A 23,354-nucleotide genomic window follows, 5' to 3' on the forward strand; every position below is an offset into this window, starting at 1 on the left:
GTCCAGTGTATGGGAAAGAGAGCCTAGATGAGGTTATCTAGCATCCTGTCTGATCGCATCTTGAAAACCTCTAGTGATGGGGACTCTACCACATCCGTGGTGAGGTTGTTCCAGTGATTGATCTCGGTGTAAAAAATTTCTTTCTTGTGTCGAGATGAAACCTCTCCCGGTGCAACTTGTACCCATTGCCCCATGTCTTGTCCATGTGGCTCCTTGTGAAGAGAGAGCCTCTGTCCTCTTTGTAGCCACCCTAGAAGTACTGGAATACTGTGATGCGGTCCCCCCGAGCCTTCTCTTCTCCAGCGAGAAAAGACCTAACTCCTTTAGTCTTTCCTCATAGGGCAGGTTCTCCAGCCCTTTGACCATCTTCATGGCCCTCCTTTGGACCCTCTCCCGTCTGTCTGCATCTTTCTTGAATTGTGGGGACCAGAACTGGGCACAGACTCCAGGTGTGGCCTGACAAGCGCTGACTGGAGTGGCATGATCACGTCTCTATCTCTGCTAGTAATGCCCCTGCAGATGCAGCCCAGAATCCCATTTGCCTTTGTTCCTGCAGCGGTGCACTGCTGATTAAAATGTTTGATATGTAATATCAAACAATATTAAAATGGATATGATTGCATAGCTCATTCTTCTTACTGAGTGGACATGTTTCTAATAAAGATTTGTTCTCTTCGGACTTCATTTCTGCAAATGAAGAACAGTAGTAGCTTTTACTAGGGCAGATGAGAATTGCTTGTGATAGCAGATTAAGTAATTTTAATGGATCACAAGTCATGCTAGAATAATTTTGGCTTTCAAAGCAGCCCAGCCTCTTGGAAAGTATTTTCTTGAGTAAGCCTCAGTGCTGACTTTGGGTATGGGGTTAATCTTTGGGTCATTGCTCTCTTTGTCTCAACTGGGGTTTTAAGAGTGACCTCATCAGAAGGTAAACATCCTGTGAGATAGCCAGTGGCAATTGTAGCTAGACAAGACAATTTTCTAAAAATATTTTTTTTTTTAACTTTTCTTTACAAATTGCAAAATTCTCAAGATAATATGCCTAGGCAAATTGTATCTTTAAATCTTGTAATAGCAGAAGAGGCATGATATCCTCAGTGACTGTACTATCATGGTTGTCTTTCTTCTGAGCCTTTTAAAATAGATTCATGTGGTTCCCTCAAGTTCCTGTTCAGGGGTTTTATTATTAAGATAGTGTTTGGATATTCACTTTTTGATGATCCAGCTACATAAACATTTATAGCTTTTGGCCTTTTGATTCAGAGTAGATTTTAGTTCAATACTCCACACACAGAAAGGTGGGGAAATGGACATGTACAAGCTAAATATTCTTATGTTCTCCACAAGCAATAGTGTTGGTGTTCTTGCTGTGCAACCCCAAATTCCTTCCCTGTCTTCCTGAGCTATGAGAAATCACAGCCTATTTCTATAGGCTAAAACTGAAGCGGCTTTTTAAATGATGTCTATAATTAGTTAGAACTTGTCCACACTGAGAGTGTGCCCTATTGAATATGTAGGGACTTAAAATTGATGCTAAAATCAATAATATGGGATTATAACATTAATTTTTAATAGGGGCATTATAGGAAGCATTTTTCAGTTTGAAAGTCATAGCGTGTAAACCAAAGTTCTTCAGCACTTAAGTCCTTGGCAGTGCTGTATTTTCATCCCACTGGTGTTAACAGTGTGCTCTGTGCTGCTTGATATTTTGGGGTTTTGTCTTACAAGTAGGATGTCTCCACTTACACCAGATTGATGTAAATAAAGACAGTTTTTTAAAATGCTTGTAAAAAACTGTATGATACCTATGTATGGTAGTGGGAATCTTTTCTTAGAATATTACAAAGGCAGTTTTAGACCATTCTGTTTGTCAAGGTATGTCACCTAGAAATTATTTCAGCATACAGAAAAAAATGAAATATTTGAAAACTATATTACCTTACAGAATTATCAGAAAGAAGGAAAGTGCATTTTACATATTCTGCATAATTTACCATGTTTAGATGTGCCCTTCATAAAACAGACAATTGCACATTCTGGAATAACCATTGTAGTATAATGGATGACCAGGAGACGAGAGATTTATTATGTTGTTGTTATTAACTGAATGTGATGTGTGGGTCATTCATCTGGCATGGTTGGAGGTGAAGTATGATATGCTAAAAGCTGTATATCTGCTTGTGTGGGGGAAATATTCTCTGAAGGAATTCTGTGAAGTTTTGAGAGCTTAATCATGGTATGAAATGGAGCTGAACGTTGCATATCTGAGAAGTGTACTTTTGTCAGTACTGTCTAGTAAGTACCAAAGCAGCATGGTTGGTCATAAGTTGGAAAGCTGCATTTAAGAAATAATAAAAATACATTTATAAGTACTAAATGTCATATACGCCTATATAGATACATGTTAACATTTATAGTATTGCTGCTATGTTAAGATTACGCTTGAGTAAGCAATGTTTCTACCCAAAATGAAAACCTTTACAATCACTTGAGGCATACAGCATTGTTAGCTTTCTGGCTTTCCACATTTTACTTTAATAAGTATCATACAGAAATAGCCTCCTTATGAATGCTTTTTCACTTCTGCAAAGGTTTTAGCGGTAAATACAATCTTAGTAATACAGTAAATAATTCCACAGTAATTTGGGACAGAAAAACCTTGTTTGTGTCATTGCACAAGATTTTGTTTAAAGTATTGAACTATTTCTCTCAGTGCTGTCTTTCTAATAATTGGGTCTAATAAATAATCATATGCCTATTCAAAATCATCTTCTCTCCCTCCATTGCAAGTCTTAGTATGGCTATCTTAAATGATCATATATATAAAAATACATGGCAGCTTAGAAACAAAGTTCTTGTAAATATTTTGCCCCATAGAAAATGAGTTTCAGAAACATAATGCAAAGTTTAAGAGCAGCTCCTCTTTCTTGCTGTTTCCCTTTCTTGCTGCTCCTTTGAAGCTCTTTTGTTGGTCATTCTCACTGTTGGTACAGATAAATATACCAAGGATTAATGCTGCATGTGAAAGTTTTCATAACAGAAGGCAGCACTAAATTGGAAATTGTCATGTCGGGCATTAATAAAATATATGCATAAAAGCACTATAAAGGTAAACTTCACTGGAACCCTTCACTTACTATATCCTGGTGAATAGCTTTTGTTTCTACTGTCAAATTAAGCAAGACTTCCTAATCTGAAAGCAGAAGCAGCATCTGCTGTTGCACAGTATGGCAGACAGCAGTCAGATATTATCTGTCATATTGTCATAAATGTAAAAAGAGAAGTTTTACGAGCGCAGCTAGGAGCAACGGTGAAAAACAGCATCTATTGACATTCCACATTACCTTCTCCGACTGAGCGTGGAAGCTCTGCCTTGCCTACGCTGTCATTGCAGTGGGTTCTGCCACATCTAATGCTTCATTCCTAGCTATGGATGCATTCTCCAGAAAAGAGATGGAAGTACTTTTAATAAAAAATTAGTTGTTTCAAAGTAGTTCTGTGATGGTCTCCATAATAAGAATTCTATTGGTTAAAACTATAAATTTCTCAAAATATTCAGACAGGACTGTATAGTTTAGTCTGATTTTCACCTGTTCCCTGGAAGGACTACAGCCGTGTTTCCTTCTGTCAGATACACGCCACCTCTTCTAAACAGGTTTTAATGGTAGGAAGCAAAAGTTGAATGAAAAGTAATATACTTAGAATAATTTAGAACTCAGAACTCCACCGGCGCATCTTTCTTATACTACAGAAATATTTTAGAATGGGGAGGGAAAGGAAGACAGACATCCTAATCTATGGCCTGGTGCATTGAAGTTGAGAATATCTGTAATTGCTATAAAGAAGTGTGAAATATTATATTCAAGTACAAGTTTGTGTATGCCTGCATATGTGTGTGTATATATATGTGTGTATATATAGATAGATAAATGAAGATACAAATATTGCTACAAGTAATAAACTGGAGTGAAAACAGTTAGGTTTCTTCTGTATTCTGAAATTTAGCTCTTTCTGGAATCTTTTAGTTTCATGAGGGAAAAATGTGTTGGGACTTGCTTTCTAACAGATACAAATATTCTAAACATTACATTTTTGAGAAATCAGTAAGACAGGATCACCTATTAATACTTTTCATACAGGCTTAAAACTGTGTTGTAAACAGTAATTCAAAATGTCTGGTTTCTGCACTCATACAGACAGGGAAATATTTATTTTTAGTGTAAAATTCAATAAGAGGTGAAAGGTATGTACATTGCCAAATAACACAGAAGCAATCTAGCAAAAACCTGGGTTTTCCTAGTATTAATTTATAAGCAGCATATTAAATACTTGAAGAATACTATGTTCTTGCGAATGTGTTCTCCCATGAATGTTCTCAGTATGCAAAATGCTTGTTTTAGTAAATGATTACATTTAAATTTTCGGTCTTATTTGTTAAGCTTTTTTACATTCAGGGAAACTGAACCACTTTGGAATAAAACAAGAGATTTTTTTTTTTATAATACATGTGCCTGAGAAAATGAGAACACTAAATTATTAATTCCAGACAATCCTTGTGCATTAAAATTATGCACTGTACATTCCTAAATTTATCTGAAACAGTGAACCTTTGGGGAGATGTTTTTGGAACTGCCTGTCTACAGAATAACCTCAAAAGAATCTTGTTACTTAACTTGCCAGTATATTTATTTGCACATATCTTCAAGCACTGATGTGAATGGAATGGCAGAGCAGATTATACATATGGTCATTTTGCTGTCCACTGACTTCCATTCATCAGAATAGAAATAAGGGAAGGAGAAGACCTTTGGAGCTAAGATGCAAGTAGCTTTCTCATAATCATAGGTGAGTTTGTAACTTTGCGTTTCAGAATTGTTGGAATGGCAATCCTCCCAGCAAAGTCAAATCACGACATAGCCACCTCAGCCAATTTCATTACTACTTGACTCTGTGGACTTTGCACAAGTTTGGGCAATAAATACATTTGCTGAGGTTCAGTTTCTTGTGAACGCCACTCGCTTCTGTCCTCCTCGTATCCCTGCCCTCAAGGTATTTTGGTCCTTGTTACTGGGTCTGCTTGCCATTGATACTAAATTAGAGTATAAAATCATTTGTGTATCTGAAATAGTCACAAAAGCAAGCATATAGCTCTCAAAGAATTCCAAGCCAGCACTCTTCCGCTTGGTTGTTTCATAATTCCCTGTATGAAAAAGTATGCTGGGGATTCCACTTATGCTGAAGTCAGTTCAAAGTTGTGGTTTCTGTAGCAGCTATAGCTGTGACACATTTCCTATGTGTACTAAGGTGCAAAGGTTAGCATCTCTACAGTAAGACCAAGTTTGGATGTGCATGGATGGTGGTAGCTTCTGACATGTTCCACATTGTTGTATTTTGACATTCATGACTTCTGTGTCAAGTTTTCACATATACAGCAGTGACAGTCTTTATCTGTAAAATAAATTAATACTTTCCTGTAAGGCAGATAAAGGGGGCCCACCTTCCATCGGAGTTGGAAGGCAGACAGAAATGAGAAGGCATCTCTGAGAGATCTTCTGAACGGATTGTTTCAGAATGCAGTGCCTTCTTGTATGAGTTAAGAGCCAAAAATCTTGTCTGTCTTCTGTGATGGTTTTCCTCAGTCAAGTGATCTCCAGGCTGGTGAAGTGACTGGTGCTTCTTACTGTTTCTGGTGTTCTGTTCCAACTTGTCAACATCCTGGGCTACCAGGAAGGGTAATCTCAACTGCAGTGAGTTTGCACGTGGCAGAACAAAGTAATGAAAAATTATAATATTTGACATGCAGGGAGACAAATGGTGCCATAGGCTGCCAGTTATTCATGTTCTTAAATAAAAAAGTAGAGGACAGCAAAAGGAGAGCTTCTTTCTAAGTAATAAACTTACTCTCTTGTTCTATTACATCTCTTTTCTTAGAAAAATAAAATACTGATTCTTCTGCTATTTTATTTAGCAGAGGGGAAAGAATGTTGCAGTTATGTGAGAGATGGAATTGTATTATTTTAAATAAGTGTTGGAAGCTTCCTATGATTTGATTTTAATTAAATGTTGCATCTGGACCATGCTCTTTACTAATCAGACCACTTCTCTCCTCATTAGAGTTCTAGAAACTTTAATATGCCTAAACTTCACATCTGCCTTCAGCCTTACATGTTTCTTTGTGGTAGTAAGACACGTTTCGTGTTTTATCACTAAACCGTTAATGCTGATATTCCGTTGATTGGCCTCTGCTCTTGAAATGGATCTTTTCACTCAGGCAGATAACTGTCATGGGTGTGGGGCACTGGAAAATAACTTCTTACAGTTCAGTAAAAGGACGAAGTGACTGTTTGTTTTAAATGTATAGAACTATTTGTTGATGTCCTTGATGCTTTTTAAAGTTTAAAAGTGGTGATCTGTATTCTGTTGTGTTTTACATTTGGAATATATTCCTATGTTAGTTTGTAAGTATATGTCAGGAGTTTCTGATGGACATATTTAAAGTTAGCTACCTATGTGTAATTGTGTGGCTTTAAAAACAAACAAATAAACCCAAATCCTTTAATTAGGATGCTAGATAAGTTAAAGTTTTCTTTACAGAAACTTACTCTGAATAATGAGAACAGTGGATACAACGTATGCAGCTAGAAAGAAATCTGTTCTTTAAGCATGCTAAAGCATTAAGTAGAAATTCTGTTACAATTTTAGTAGTAGTTTTTTCAGTGTACTGTAATCTAAGGATTTTAGAATACTTCTCCTCCTGTGATGTATAAACAGCCATGCCAGTTGTCATGGTGGTGTTTCAGCTGGAGAGAGAGTTTTGACTTAATTCAGCTAGTTTGTTCTGCCAGAGAAGTCTGACTTCTGCAGTGAGTACTGGATACTTTGAGACTTAACTTTTTATTTTTCCTAAAGAAGCTTTCTTAAGTTTGCTGTTAACACTATGCAGTCATCATAGTGTTCAGCAGACTCTATACTCAACTTTATATTTGTTGAGCTCCATGTAATGGCAACCCATTTGTGATATGCTTAGGAATAAAAATAATTAGACAATTCTTTCCACTTGTTCTTGGCCAGCCTAAAATCAAATGCAAAATGGTTGCTCTATTCCTTTAGCACATTTTGTGGTGGTTTTGTCCCTACATCTTTTAAAAGTATTTTCTTGCAGTTCTCCTTAAAAACGTCATTCCTCAGCCCTTTTTTTGTCCTACACATATTCACTTTCACCTAGATCACTAAATGTATTCACGTGTTAAAACAGTTACAAGCACCAAGGCTGTAGAAGGTTAACTGTACAGAGCAAGAGCCGTAGGTTCTTACGGATAATTAGCCCAGTGTGTCTGGCAGGGGTGTTTGTGTGGAGCTATAGAATAAAGTCAGTGCAAAGTACTTTTGAAAAAGGGGGAAGGATGGACTTTTTTCCTAATGTGAAGTTTAATTAGGTACCCTTGAGTAAATTAGCATATCAAGAATAACTTTAGGGATTCTAAAATACAAATTTTAATTCAAGAACCCAGATCAGTGTATTTTGTCTGATACATGGCTACCAAGTTGGGGCCTTCTCACTAAGACATCTGTTTTAATTCTCACTCAAAATGTTGGTGTGCTTGAAAAAGACACTTGAAAAATGAATAATTTGTACTGATAAATTGGGGTGGCGGTCCTTGGGGAAGTCTTTAAGTGTTCTGGTTTGGGGTTGGTTTTTTTCCTGAAGCACACTAGTATACCATCTCTTTAGGGAAAGAAGTCCTTACAAAATCTGAACAATATCACGGTCTGAAAAATGTCTTATCTCTGAAATTGAATGCATCTTTGATGGGGGCAGGGTAGGAGGGAATGGACAGCTTTAATTATTCTCATGCTGTTAAAATATTAACAATTTTCACTTTAAATGTGATTCTGTTGTCTTTTTAAGATGGTCCAGCTGAAGCATCTGTTACAAATGGAGGCACCGCTGCTGTCACAGCGCTGAATGATGACCTGGATATCTTTGGTCCAATGATCTCTAATCCTTTACCAGCAGCTGCTGTACCTCCTGCTCAGGTAAAATTTATTTAGTTATGTGTGTGCGTAAATATGTGCATGCACATGCATATTTTCCTTCGAGTAATTGTTCATTCACACAGAAGGAATGCGTACATCTCAACACTTATGGCTGGAGAGTCTTTAGCTGTAATGGCTATATATTTCTCACCTCTTCAAGCTTCCGTGCTGCTTGGATATAGACTTAGGAGACAGTGTGGTCTTCCCTTCTGATTCCCCCTGGTTATCCAGCTAAATTGGATTCTGTCTTACCCTGGTGATGGTAGTCTTGTTTTCTTTTAATTTATATTCTTTTGTCTTGTTCTTTTTTTAATAGGTATTGCTGCATATATTTTTAGTTAATGTTCTCAGGTTATTGGGCTTCAAGTCATACTTTTTAAGGACCTCTTATTGCTTTTTGATGCTGATATTTAGGAGAGGCTACAGCAGATGCTTCTGTCTTAAGAGCTGCTAAAAATTTGGAGTCTCAAGCTTCATACTCAAAATCAAGAACGGATATCAAGAAGGACTAATATTGCCTCCTGGGCTGATCTGGTTTTGTTTCCTCTTGGAACTTGTACGTCTGTCTGTCTTCAAGGCAGGGTAGTATAACCTCTTGCACCTGGCCTGCTCCCTCTCTTACAGCCATGGTAGTTTGGAAGACACCCCATTGCCATGCTTGTTGGAGCTGAGAAAGGCAGCTTTGGGATGCACAAAGAAAATGCTTAAAGCTGCAGCTCCTTTCAGCCTCAAAGAACGAGGTGTTGGTGCTGAACATGGCTGGTGCAGATCAGAATGCACATGTGCAGTCTTCCTTACCCAGACTGGCTTCTGAGAGGGAGGCTTTGGAGGAGTACTCGACTAACCACCTCATCTGTGAGGACCTTTTAAGGTAATTTAGAGGCTTATGTTTGCAGAAGGCTTTCTTTCTCACTCAGCTGAACCGGAAAGAACTGTATGTATTCTTTAATTTATAGTTTGGGCCCTGTGATCTGTACTTATTTCTCCTTATCCAGTAGTTTTCATAATATATAAAATGGAAGGGATGATGATGGAAAGCAATTCTGATTGAAATGGCATATCGTAATTTTGTTTCCAAATGTTCTGTTGATCATTGTGGTCACCTCAAAGCATATCTGTGGTGTTCAGCAGATTTGATTGTAATTTTTGTTATTCATCCTTTACTCTCCCTTCCTCTACTTGTTGCTGAGGGCTGACTGTGCAACATGCTAGGTAGGGTTTTAGGGTCTGAAACCACGTTTCTTTTTAAACATAAAACTACGGGTAGAGCAAGCTTTCCACCATGCCTTAAGCCACCTGTAAATGGTGAGGGAAATGAGCCATACACAGGCATTTAGGTTTGGATGTGTTAGCTAAGATTGCAAAGGAAAGCGTTAGTATAGATTTTCTTGGCTCTTGTGGAAGTCTCTGTTCAAAGTACCAGAAAGAACAGTATCTGAGTGCTCATCTGCTCATCTGTAGAGGTGGATGTGAAAAGCAGTAACCCATTTCCAGCTTCACTGACCTTTTTAATGTATCCCGTTTTGGTGTAGATTGAGTAAATTCAAATCTAGAATAATGAAGTTTCCACTCAGCCCCATAATAAATGGGCCAGTGGTAGTAACCCGTGTAACACATAGGGTTGGCTTCTGTTTTTCTCCCTTTCCTGCCTTTCTGAAGATTGAAGTTATGACTTCTGTAGGTAGTTACTGTCTGCCCAGGAGAAAAGATTTTTGGGTTGTTATTCATATTCGCTAATCACTCTTCTCTGAGACCTTTCAGAATGTCAGCTCTCTCTTGTTTCTATACCATGAGCAAATGATGTGACCAGCTGGTTTAGCAGTGATTTAGCTGTAGAATACAGGAAATCCAAAAGAAGGTTAAATATTCAAGTGTGAGAAAAAGCAAAGTGAATGGTGATTCTTTGGAGGCGATAGTTGGTGATGCGTTAAATAATGGAGTGGCTGCTAAAGTACATTGAATTATATGTATTAGCAATTAAAGAAAATAGATCATATAAAGTGCATTTCTATGATGAATATTGGTCACTAGAGCTTCTGCGAGAGAAATGTTTTGATACATGTAGTTTATCTCTTATTGTGTTAGTTTCTAGACTAAGTATGACACTTACTAAATGGATTAAAAAGCAGTAGAAAGGATAATATTATTCTCAGTACCTGGTAAGTACCTTGTTTGTGTACTAGAAAGCATGAATATATTTACTTGCTGTTAACAAACCAGTCCAGATTTTTAGTGACATTTTGCTTTTTTCTGAGTGCCATAATCAGGAGCAGCAAACAGCACTTTTATCAAATACACGGTCTTTATGGCATCTTGCCAGATTTAATTCTTGCTTATCTTCCTTTCTTAATTCTTTCTTAAAGAAAATGTAATATAACCAGATGAGAGATGGGTAGGTAGCAGAAGATAGGTTTCTGATGCTGATTACATGGGTTGCTTGGTAAACTGGGACAAAGGGAATATTCTCTTTTGCTTTAGGATTAAAAAGGCCATGGAGGTCTTGCATTTCAGGATGGTGGTGTCTAGTCTGGGAACTGATGCTGGGCAGCAGTGGAGGGTGCCTCTCATTTGGCAGCGGTATGAGTGTTTTGCAAGATCTTTCACCTTGTAATATGGATAAAAGTTGTATGGGATTCAGAGGAGAGTCAGGAGAATATTGGAAACTGGAAATTATGCTTCATAATGAGAGATTTTAAGGACTCAGTCTGCTTTATTTCTTGAAGTAAAAAAGCAGTGTAATTATTTTGTGTGAGACTGCAAATGGGAAAGTGGGCATGAACTAGAACTCAGTCCAACAGTTGAGTAACCCTAACATTCAGTTCCTACATTTGGATTTGGAAAATTTAGAGAAGAAATCCATGGCCAGTTCTTAAGTTGAGGTGAGTAGCACTTGTTTGAATATCTATTAAGAGAATGCATTGAATTAAAAAAATTAAGTAGACAAAGGGATCAAATGTGGAATAGTGTGGCTTGCTTTCTCACTCAGAGATATTTACCATGATGTTCTGCATAGTAGGTCCTTCTGAGATACCACAGTGGGATTTGTGAACATTGAAAGAGAAGGGAATTTAATGGTGTTCCTCAAACTGATTTGTGGAAGCAGTGTATGACTGTTGGTTTTTCACAGGATTGCTTTTCTTTTCTAGCTTAACCTGAAAGGCAGCATATAGTACTAAATGCATATGTTTTTATGGCACTGTGGAGCACAGAAATGTCTGTTTGAATGTTTTATTATGAGACTGAAACAACGTGATGTCTGCAAAACTCAGGATTTATGACCATTGACATAGCCAAGACATGATTCTCAAATGAAAACAAAACCATTTGGTTTTCCTTTTTCAAATGTGACTTGAGCATCCAGGAGTGTGTGCACTTTTACTCTGCTTTCAGATATGTGTCTTTATTACAGTTTTCAAAAGCACTTAGAATATTTCTTCCTACTATTCTGTATAGCTGGATGCTAATAAAAACAGTTGAATTTGTAAAGGACTGGTAAAGAACAATATGTGAATGAGTAACTTTTTTTCTAGCATTTTGCCTATTAGCAAACTCAAGGGGGTTAAAGAAGAGTTAACTTAACCAGTCCTACTGTAAAGCTAGATAAAAGGCATATGCTATAAATTTACCCATTATGCAGTATTCATGGACAGAAAAAAGGAAAAGACGACATTTTGTATGTTTAGCAACACTTTTTCATGTGAAGTGAGCATAGTTAAACTATAGCTATTAGAACAAAGTTTTTTGTTGCCAAACATTGTATAGGAACTGAACAAAGGTCTGTCATTCTTAGCTATACTTAAAATAATTTCCTAAATTGTTTTAGCCAGATGTTAATTTCAGACTTTGTATGGGTATGTCTTCCAGCAAAAGTGTATCTTCATTCTTCACTGAAACTTGTAGGGAGGGGGAGAAAGGGAGAACTGTCAGGTGTTAAGTTTGAAAGTATTAATTCACAGAAACATTTAATGTAAGTCTTTCTCCAAGAAGCATACTAAAATCCAGTCAACTTAAATTTTTTTGGATTATTTTTGTGTGTGCATGTGTGCCTGATTTGAATTGTATTGGGAGCTGAGAATTGGTTCAGTGGCTACAAAAACATATTTTTGTAGAGATGGTATATGTTCTTCATAATTCATGCCTGACAAGCTTTCGTGTAAAGTAGTAGTATGTTTTAGATAACTAGATATTCTTAAATACTCATTTTCCCCTGAGGCCAGGTATGTGTACCTAGCATGGTTGCCATAGATCAGCAGACAAGCTTCAACTTGTTAACAAATTGTGGTCATGATAATGTGTCAAAGTCCTCAGTTTTTATGGAAAAAATGAGTTATTTCAGAAGTTTGCTTTACTGTGAATGTTATTTAAGCAGGATCTTACTGGAGAGCTATTTAGTCCTAATATGATCAGTTGACTTGTTTGTAGCTTCTGTTTATGTTTATTTTACCCCTCCCTAAATTTTGAGATATCTGAAAGCTAAAGTTTAATACCTTCATCTGGGTTGGGCCAATCGCAAACTTGGATACAGTCTGGGGGATGAAGGGATTGAGAGCAGCCCTGCGGAGAGGGACTTGGGGGTACTGGTGGATGAAAAGCTGGACGTGAGCTGGCAATGTGCGCTCGTAGCCCAGAAGGCCAACCGTATCCTGGGCTGCACCAAAAGAAGTGTGGCCAGCAGGTCGAGGGAGGTGATTCTGCCCCTCTACTCTGCTATGGTGAGACCCCACCTGGAGTACTGTGTCCAGTGCTGGGGCCCCCAACATTAGAAAGACATGGATCTGCTTGAGCGGGTCCAGAGGAGGGCCACGAAGATGTTCAGGAGTTGGAGCACCTCTCCTGTGAGGACAGGCTGAGAGAGTTGGGGTTGTTCAGCCTGGAGAAGGCTCTGAGGAGACCTTATAGCAGCCTTCCAGTACTTAAAGGGGGCCTACAGGAAAGATGGGGAGGAACTCTTTATCAAAGAGTGTAGTGATAGGACAAGGGGTAACGGTTTTAAACTGAAAGAAGGTAGATTTAGATTAGGTATTAGGAGGAAATTCTTTACTGTGAGGGTGGTGAGAAACTGGAACAAGTTGCCCAGAGAAGTTGTGAATGCCCCCTCCCTAGAAGTGTTCAAGGGCAGGCTGGATAAGGCTTTGAGCAACCTGATCTAGTGGAAGGTGTCCGTGCCCATGGCAGAGGGGTTTGGCTAGATGATCTTTAAGGTCCCTTCCAACCCAAACCATTGTGTGATTCTATGATTATCTTCTCTTTGGTGCTGGAAATGCCCTAGGTGGAACACAGTGGAAGAGTACGCATCATACTTCAAAACCAGAATGGACCAGCTGGACAGAGTCTAGAGGAAGGGAAGATTATTTTAAGTTCTAGAGAAGGGAAATCTGAAGAAAGAGTTAGAAATGAGGCTGCAGGGGAGATAAATGTTTTCAAGCCTAGAAAAGGTTGATTGCAAAAAAAATGCTACATTGTTTGCCGCAAGTACTGGACGTACAGAAAGAAATAGATTTGAATTTTTAATCTTATTTTAAGGATAATTATGTTCTTGTGTATCACCTGAGACAGTGATAGAAATCTTCATCTGACTTTTTCAGGTATTGCTGATAATTCCTTAAAGCAAGAGAACAGATGAGATTTCTTAGTGTTTTTCTTTGATTCTGTGAACTGAATATAGTTGAGTGCTCGTTTCCTCATCAGTTATTACCAGGAAATAACAGTTGATGTTTTTTAGTGGAACAGTCTAGATGCCTAAAAACAAAATATGCAAAATCAAACCCAGGAAGAGTTGAAATAACCAGCAAGTCCATTGACACCGCAAAGATAAAAAGGATAGGAATTGTACACAGGATTTAAGACCTGAATAGTGTACTGCCTTGCTTGCTTACATAAGAATAATGATGTGCTAGGCTGTGTTTTACCTGTTTCCCTGGAGTGCAGGTAGCTTTTCCAGTCAGCAGGGAGAAATTGAAAATGTTATGTGGGGCCATTACTTATCACCATATAAATGAGAAACAGTAGAGGCCTGGCTTTTCTACAGCCCATCCCTGCTTACCTACAAGATACCAGCCAGTGCCAGAGACCTGCAGGTAGCAGGAAAGCGCATGTGTGCCATTTTCTCTTCTGCAGTCCTTCACTTGACTGCATGTGTCCCACCGTCTGCTTCCCTCTTTCATTTCCACTGCTGCCACCTCTCTTTCAGTTTGCAGATGTTGGAGCAGCTGTCCCTGCCAGGGCAGAGGCTTTGACCCAGACAGAGCTTCAGATGGTGGATGCAGCCCTGCAAGTCACAGGCTGTGGGGAGTGCCTGGAGCCTCTTCGTGAGGCCACAAGAGATGGTCTTCTTTCCCGCAGGAGGTGTTCTGTTCTTCAGTAGCTGTATCATCAGGTGGAGGAGTTATGGCAGGAAGTGAGCAGGCTGTGCAACATCAGAGAGGATGAGAGACAGACAGGATCTTGTTAGAGACACAGCAGCTTCAAGAGCCCCGGACCTCAACTGCAGTGGAGACACGGGCAGAGTCTGCTCCTGGCAGAGCGGTAAGTGCAAACTCTGGGGAAGGTGAAGAATGGAAGCTGGTGACTTCTGGCACTGAGGAATTGGCTCCAGCTCTACCTGAAGACTTGCAGCTACAGAACTGGTTCACTGCCCTCAAAGCTGAAGAGGTGCTTTCATGTGTCCCATCTGAGGCAACTGATGTTGAGCTGTGCAAGGCCACCAGGATGTGGCGGCAAGTGATAGTAGTGGGCAACTCCCTGCTGCGGGGGACAGAGGCACCCATCTGCTGACTTGACTTGTTGTCTAGAGAAGTTTGCCTGCCAGGGGCTTGGATCTGGAACATTGCGAAGTGAGTGCTGAAGCTTGTCCAGCCCTCTCGTACCCCTTGCTGTTCTTCCATGTGGGCACTGCCAGGGGCAACCTTGAGGGGCGAGTTGACTACAGAGCTCTGGGGGTGGTAGTGAGCAGTATAGGGGCCCAGGTCATGTGCTCCTCAATCATGCCGGTGAAGGGAAAGAGTGTAAGGCGGAGAGCACCGATACTGCGTGTCAACAGTTGATTGCAGAGCTGGTGATGGCAAGAGGGTTTTAGTTTCTCTGACTGTGGGACCCTGTTTGAGGATCAGCATCTGCTTGGGAGAAATGGGATCCACCTCACTAAGCGGGGCAACGGTATCTTTGCCAGCAGGATGGCTGACCTGGTAAGGAGGGCTTTAAACTAGGGGCAGTGAGGAAGTTACAGCAGCCCTGTGAGGAAGTGATGGACAGGGTTGACAAGCAAAGGGCCTGCAGTGATGTGAAAGAAAGGGAACAGAGTATCAAAGAAACAGATTTTAACTGGTGTCACCTCAACTATTTGCATGTAAGCAAGGAAGTGTCTATAAGGCACCATTATGGAAAAAGCCACCAGACCAACCCCTTTGGGGAAATCAGCATGCTGGGGCATCTCTACAGGTGCACTGAAGTGTCTGTACACTAATGCACGCAGCATGGGGAATCAACATGAGAAACTGGAGATCTGTGTGTTGTTGCAGGGTTATGATCTTATTGGGATCACAGAGATGTGGTGGGATGGCTCCCATGACTGGAGTCCTGCAGTGGAGGGACACAGGCTCTTTAGGAAGGACAGGCTGGGAAGGCAAGGAGGTGGAGTTGTCCTTGATGTGAGAGAACAGCTGGAATGCATGGAGCTCTGCCTGGGGATGGATGATGAGCCAGCTGAGAACTTATGGGTAAGGACTCAAGAGCACAGAGGTATGGGTGACATTGTATTGGGTGTCTGCTATAGGCTGCCTGACCAGGAAGAACAAGCGGATGAGGCCTTCTGCAGACAGCTAGGAGCAGCCTCACACTCACAGGCCCTGATCCTCATGGGGGACTTCAGCCGCCTCAGCATTTGCTGGAGGGACAACACAGCAGGAAATAAGCAATCCAGGAGGTTCCTGGAGAGCATTGATGACAAATTCCTGACCCAAGTGACAGAGGAGCCAACGAGGACGGGTTGCTTTGCTGGACCTCATGCTTGCAAACAAAAAAGAGCTCATTGGGGATGTGAAGGTTGAAGGCAGCCTTGGCTGCAGCAGCCATGAGATGGTGGAGTTGAGGATCCTGAGAGGAGGGAGCAGGGCAAAAAGCAAGATCACAAGCCTGGACTTCAGAAGAGCAGACTGTGGCCTCTTCAGGGATCTGCTTGAAAGAGTCCCATGTGATAAGATCCTGGAGGGAAGAGAAGCCCAGGGAAGCTGGTTGATATTCAAGGATCACCACCTCCAAGCTCGAGAGCGGTCCGTCCCAATGAGCAGGAAGTTAGACAGAAGACACCAGGAGGCCTGCATGGATGAACAACGAGCTCCTGCCAAACGCAAAACACAAAAAGGAAGCATACAGAAGGTGGAAGCAGGGAGAGGTAGCCTGGGGGGAATACAGAGACACTGTCTGAGCATCCAGGGATGGGGTTAGGAAAGCCAAAGCCCAGCTGGAGTGGAAGCTGACGAGGGATGTCAAAGGCAACAGAAGGACTTATAAGTACATAGGTGACAAAAGGAAGAGTAGGGGAAATGTGGGCCCATTGCTGAAAGGGGCAGGGACCCTGGTGGACAACAGGACACGTACATGTAAAAGGCTGAGGTACTGAATGCCTTCTTTGCCTCAGTCTTTGCTAGCAAGACCAGCATTCAGGAATCCCAGGCCCCGGAGACTAGGGGGAAAGGCTGGAGCAAATACCCTTGGTGAACGAGGATCAGGTCAGGGAATACTTAAGCAAACTGGACACAGATCATGGCCCTGATGGGATGCACCCCTGAGTGCAGAGGAAGCTGGCTGATGTCTTTATGAGGCCACTCCTGATAATCTTTGAATGATCATGGTGATTGGGAGAGGTGCCTGAGGACTGGAGGTACCTGAGGACTGAAGAGGGACTGGATTTGCACTCAAGGATACATCCAGAAGAAATCACTCACCAAACGAGGTGAGGGCACTCAGTCCTGGGAAGTTTCCTCATGTGGTGTCCCAACCCACGGGGAGAGGTCCCAAACACAGGCCCGCTGCTCTGAGAAGACCACACTCGAAGGGGGTCTCCAGCAGCGCCCCATTTATACCCTGGGTCGGATCTGAGCTGTGGTCATAATTGGTGATGATCTAGAAGCTTCTCCAAGCCAAGGAGCCTCACTGGCTGTGGACCCCGACTGGTGACCAAGGGGTCCCACCTCTCCTGCTCCCGCTGCCGAGGTGTGTACGTGCCTGGGGGCACGGCAGAGCACAAAAGGCGGGAAAAGCCAGCGATCACCATGCCAAAAGCTCCCATCTTTATCAGAAGTGGGGAGGGGGGCGTGAAGCGTACCTGTCACAGAAGGACAAGAAGAAGGACCCAGGGAACTACAGGCCAGTCAGCCTCACCTTGATCCCCGGGGTGCTGTGTCCGGTTCTGGGCTCCCCAGTAGGAGAGAGACACGGACATAGTGGAGAGAGTCCAACAAAGGGCCGCTAAGATGAGGAAGGGACTGGAGCACCTCTCCTATGAGGAGAGGCTGAGAGAGCTGGGGCTGCTCAGCCTGGAGGCTCAGGGGGATCTCACCCATGTATATAAGTGATGGGAGGGTGCAAAGAGGACGGAGCCAGGCTCCTTCCAGTGGTGCCCAGTGACAGGACCACAGGCAATGGACAAAAGCCATCTGCACTGCTACAACTGTCAGACCAACTCAAAATATTGAGGATGTCATGATCTTTATCTGGTGTTTTGCAGTCTTTTGGGAATTAAAAGCCAAAATGAAAATGCTTATTTTTAGTCTCATGCATTAATCTAAACTTGTCAGCCACGTGCTATTCGTGTAGTCAGATGGCAAGTATGAAGTGATGGATTCAGCTACCATATTTGTGGTCCTGACACATCTGACCAATATGTCACAGTGAAAACTTCCTTTGGATAGGTAGTAGCTTTTACAGGTAATACATAAGCTATTGATGACAAAATTATTTATGTTTAACATCAAGCGTATTGGAGATGACTTCTCATAGTTCTGAAAAACTCTGTTCCACTAACATCATGAAACCGCTCAGCAGTATGTTCCCCAACCACCTGATGAGCATTTAGTTCTGGTATAATGACTGACTGAAAGCATGACATGTAGCCTTTCTTAAAGGAAAACTATTGTATGTATGCCAGGCGTGTTTTTACAGATGTCTTGAGTAGCATGAGAATGTTAGATACGTGAAAATCATGTCAATGTTGTTGTTTGGGTTTTTTACTTGAATGCCACCTGCTGTTTTCTTGCCATGTGTTTTGCATTACCTTCCATTTATTTATCTTGTGAACACGTCGGGGAGTGCTTGTTCAGTGCTTTGGCTCCTCTCAGAATGTTCCAAAAACTGAATGAAGAGATGTTAAATGAACGTTTAATCTCATGAAGTAAATATAATAGATGATCAGTCCTCCAGGTCCTTGGCTCTCCCTTCTCTTCTGTGCACGCATGTAGTGATTTGCTTTATTTCGTTGAAGCACCTGTAGTAACAGTATTTCATAGATCTGGAGACACTCCAACCTGTGGTTCATCCCAGATGAGAATGGTTTCTCTGATGCTATTATTTATTTTAAAAATCCCCAACAGCCACCACCCCAGACACATCTGCTCTTCTCCCTTCTAGAGAAAACCAAAATCCTTCCTTACAAGCAGCAGAGGAAGCCACCTCTGTTAACTCGCTTCCCCTGCTTACGTGTACTTCTCCAGTCTGCTGAGCACGGCTGTGGTACAGAGGCTGTCTTAGGCAGATGCCATAGTAGGACCATGTCAATATGGAATAATTCAATAATGGGACTTCCTGGGTATACGCAGGGTAAAACAAATACTGCTGTTTAGGATGGGCTTTTACCTGAATGCATTATTAAATCTGACTCTGGTATTTTCAAAGACTGGTTGTGCCACACTGACAGAGTTGTCTCAAATGGAGAGGGCTTCCTACTACCCATTAAAAAACTTCAATTTTGCTTTGCAATCAGAAATTTTTGTCAGTAATAAGCAAGGGGCAGTAGCTTTTGTAATATGTACGTAAGGAAGTTGGTAGTTTAAGTGTACATTGGCCAGAGAGAAGGTGTCATAGGAGTTGAACAATTCCTGGTCTTGGTCTGTCTGCTTTCCCTTTGTAGTGCCATCACCCTACCTTTTGTTGCTTACTAAGGTCTAGTGACCTTGGCCCAAATTGTCTGTTCTATAAATGCAAGGGTTTCAGTTGCCACAGAGTTTCCATTTCTTGTTCTTTTTCTCTTCTCTTTCCACAGCAGTTTTGGAGATTTTGCACCATCAATCATGTGAATCTGCACTCCTCTCTCCTGGTGGTTTCTGGCCAATTTAGTTGGTACCAGAATTGTTTTGCGGGGCTTTTTTCCCCTCCAATTTGTAACACTGAGCTTTTTAGCTTTTCGAGAGTTTTTTAGCACTTCAGGAGTCAGATGTGTTTCTGAAGCTGCATATTGAATGTTTGTACTGTGGTGTTTGTACAAATCCAGTGTGACCGTAGTGGACTTTTCAGGCCCTAGTCAGCAGCCTGCCAGCAAAACCAGGAAAAGTTTGGAGGTTGTTGCTTTAAGCCAGAATATAGGTGTGTTACTGTATCTGCGTATGCTGTGGTGGCTTCTTGTCTGTCTGATAAACTTTGGTATGCGATGACAGTAAACAGAGGGACCTGGTTGCAGATCCAGGCCACTCACGGTGGTAGCGCAAGGAGGATTTTCCTTCAGTGTAGGAAAGAGTTGAAACTCAAAACGTGCTGTGGGATTAGGCAGGTGTATGCTAAGCAGTTGGGGATCATTAGCTGGACTAAAATAAGGCCATAATTTAGGTGTGCATTGTAATCCTGGCTCTTTTTCAATGCATATACAGTTGTTTTGCATTAAAAGTTCCCACTGGTAACAGGATGAGTTGTGTATTTTAAGAAACATAACAAGAATGCAGTGTATTGGCTAGTTACCTAAGCAAGCCCCCATATGGAACTGTACCTGTATGAGCAGCAAAGTAACAGCACTGAAAGACACCTGGATGTAGTTTGTTTACAAAACATTTTGGTGCAAGAGCAATAAAAAGCCTGACAGCCTATGTGTATTTTAGTTTTTCAGTCGTAGACTATGGTAAGTTTTAGATAATTAGGCTTTCTCAGTAAATGAAATGTGCTTAAAGAACTCTAAGCCAATTATAAACAATGTATTTTAGAAATGTTATTACTTTAAGTAGATCAACCAAAGTTTTACTTTTGCCTTTTCTCCAAAAATACTTTTCATCTTAGTGGTAGTAGTGTATTCCAAAGCACTTAGTCTTTTGTTTTAGCTCTTCTCTAATCTTTTCTGCCTATGAGAGGATTAATGAGATGTGAATTGTAATCTCCTTACTGATTTCCTAATTATTTTTCATAATCTAACTACAGCTCATGATTTATGCTTCTCACTGACAAAAAATGTAGGAGCAACAGGAATGAGTAATCTGTGTGTGTACGCGCTGGAGCTGGTTTTAGTTTTGTGTGTTTTGTAACCTCCGTCTGGTCTTCTTTCCGTATCGTATGTACGGCTTTTTTCTCTGTGGTCATACCACACCTTTTCAAATCCACATTTACTTAAAGTTAATTTCTGTAAATGAACTGGGTTTTATTTGGTTCAGGAGTGAGGATGTGCAGTAAATATTTAACGTAACATCTTTTGCCAGTTTCATTCAGTAGTCTGTCTTCACCTTTATTTCCCAGAGCACTTCCACTAAACCAGCAGCTGCCACCTTGTCTGCGGCATCTGGGGATCTTGATCTGTTCACTGAGCAAACAACAAAATCTGAAGAGTCAGCAAAGAAACAACTCTCCAAAGACTCCATCTTATCACTGTATGGCACAGGAACCATGCAGCAGCAAAATGCTCCGGGTAAATAATTTTGTAAAGGTTTCTATGCAGTCCTATTTTAAGCTTTACCTAGAATAGTTATCTCCTACAAGTATAAAACTAAGGTTGGGTACCCAGCTATCTATATTCAAATGAAGATTTTTACTTTTACCATTTATAAAAATGAGAAAATTACTGAAATGTAATACAGAAGCTAAAGAAAAAAAATAGTGTGTGATTTTAATTTATTTATAGCTGTTCAAATTATCAAGCATACAATTTACTGAAAGATTTGTGAATTCAGCTTCTGCTGTCTAATTCATCGCTTAAGGTCTGAGTCTTCACTGTGCAGACCACAGGCTGCCAGGATCAGTACAGAGCTTGATTTTACATATCTTGATTTTAGCTATGTTTGTATGAAAACAAAGACCTCCAATACAGCGATTAAAAGATTCTGGGTTACCACAGGGATTTGCCAAACTCTTTTTGGCAGTTCACCTCTGGTGGTGAGTCCCTTTCCTTTGAGAGTTTTTAAGCAATTTTTTACTTTTACCAGAAACTAAATTAACAGCACTGACGTACAACTGGACAAAGTTATCCTTTAAGATTACTTTGGTGCACTTCTGACTTGTGGGGATCGGGGAGAAAATCACCAAACACTTTTGCTGAAATCTTCCCTTCTCTGGTACAGGTTTGTTCATGGGGTCGTCTTCTATGCCATTTACCACACAACCATCAACTCATTTTCAAGGCTTTCCAGCCATGGGAGTTCCTGTGCCTGCAGCAACTGGGATGATGGGAAACATGATGGGACAATCGGTGCCAGTCATGGGACAGAGCACAGGCGCGATGGTAGGAATGGGAATGCCCAATGGATTTACTGGTACTACACAAACAGGTGTGATGGGACTTCCTCAGAATGTCGTCGGACCTCAAGGTGGAATGGTGGGACAGATGGTCACACCACAAAATAAGTACGGATTGCAACAAACCCAGCAAGCTCAATGGAACCTCTCTCAGGTAAAGACTTGCTATTCCCAGACAGGAGCGCTTTAGGAAAAATGCTGCTTTTCAGGTACAAAATGTTTGGCTGTAGGAAGAAAGTTGCAGTGTAGCCAAGTTACAGACTGCTGGACGATGAAGTGCTCAGAGGCACGTGGAAAAAAATCAGTGAATAATTCAATTAAAGATAACTAACATATAAACAGAGAATAAATTTTGCCAAGGTAGACCAAACTCAGTTCTCTGCTTCTGTAGCTGCTCTCATCCGGGCATCTGAACTAGCCAGGTAAAAAGCTAGCTTAGCTGTAGTTACAAAATACTGAAATGTAAACACGGCCTTATAACTCACAGCAGAATTTAATTGCTTGAGGATAGCCATTAACAATGAATACTTTCATTTACAGCCTTCAGGATCAATTTCAGTGGGATGTGCAGTGCTTTGCACTCTAACATTCTCCCATAGATAACTTGCTTAGGCTAACCCATTATTTATCTGTAGCATTTTCGTGCTATTTTTTTAAGTTTCTTAAACATGTTTAAAAGGTTCTCTAGAAGCAGTAGTGTACACTTAGTACTATATTTGTACATTATCCCATGAAGTATCTTGAAATCAGGTATGTGAGAGGTTATTGGGGGGCGGGGAACAAACCTAAATGATTCCCTTGGAGTTCAGTATGGATGACAGAACTATTTTTTTCGTACTATTGTTTGAATTGTAAGAACAATAGAATAATTCCATGATGCTTACTGTAGTAATTCAGGAAGTGAACCTTAGTGACTTATTTAGATTGGATTATATTAGTTTTTACTGTTCTGCTCAGTCCTGTGGTATGAACATTCATGAAGGTAAGCAGCATTTCTTACGTGGATAAAACAGCCCCCTACTTGAAAATGCAGGCTGTCATTCTGCTTTGAGAAGTAATTTTTTAAAGGTGAGAATTTCAAAATGTCAAACGAAAAGAATCTGTGGATTTACTGCTAACAGTCTTTTTCTAAGTATCTAACTTTAAAAAGGCCTGTATCAGCTTTGAAATTAAAATCATGCTTCTTACCAAATATATATTAAAAGTTGGCTCATGGAACATGCTCTTAACGTGTTCCTGTACTCCCTGCACATCAGATGTTACCAGTATGCTGACATTCCGCAGTTTGTAGGGAATGGTGATCTAATCTCTGGCCCCAGGTGAAAAGGGGAGAGCTCGCTTTACTGACCAGAATAGCATGCTTTACATAGTCTACTTCTTAAGGATTCTACTCTGGAAGAGAGTAACAACTAGGTAAAGCATGTTTTCATCAGCTTTTTTTAAATTTCCATGTTCAGTGATGGGTTGTTTTTGCGAATAGACATGCAAAAGCACACACTACTGAATTTTGCCCCGAAATATTAGTTTGCCATTTACTTAACAATTTTCTTCACCAGCGTTTCAGTTTCATTTTGCAACCTGGTATTGTTTGCTCGTGTCTACATGAACTCTAATTTTTA

At 40.7% G+C, this 23,354-nt stretch overlaps 1 protein-coding gene across 5 annotated transcripts in view; it reads left to right on the forward strand.

The window, feature by feature from the left end:
* Positions 1–23,354, forward strand: part of SMAP1 (small ArfGAP 1) — a 106,820-nt gene that overhangs the window by 81,513 nt on the left and 1,953 nt on the right. For all 5 annotated transcript variants that reach the window (XM_072855269.1, XM_072855265.1, XM_072855266.1 and 2 more), the window contains 3 exons: positions 7,910–8,037; positions 20,743–20,911; positions 21,561–21,889. In XM_072855269.1, the coding sequence (XP_072711370.1) occupies positions 7,910–8,037; positions 20,743–20,911; positions 21,561–21,889 (626 nt within the window). The remainder of the gene's footprint in view (positions 1–7,909; positions 8,038–20,742; positions 20,912–21,560; positions 21,890–23,354) is intronic.

The sequence above is a fragment of the Ciconia boyciana genome, chromosome 3 (assembly GCF_034638445.1).
Source record: "Ciconia boyciana chromosome 3, ASM3463844v1, whole genome shotgun sequence".
Lineage (NCBI taxonomy): Eukaryota > Metazoa > Chordata > Aves > Ciconiiformes > Ciconiidae > Ciconia > Ciconia boyciana.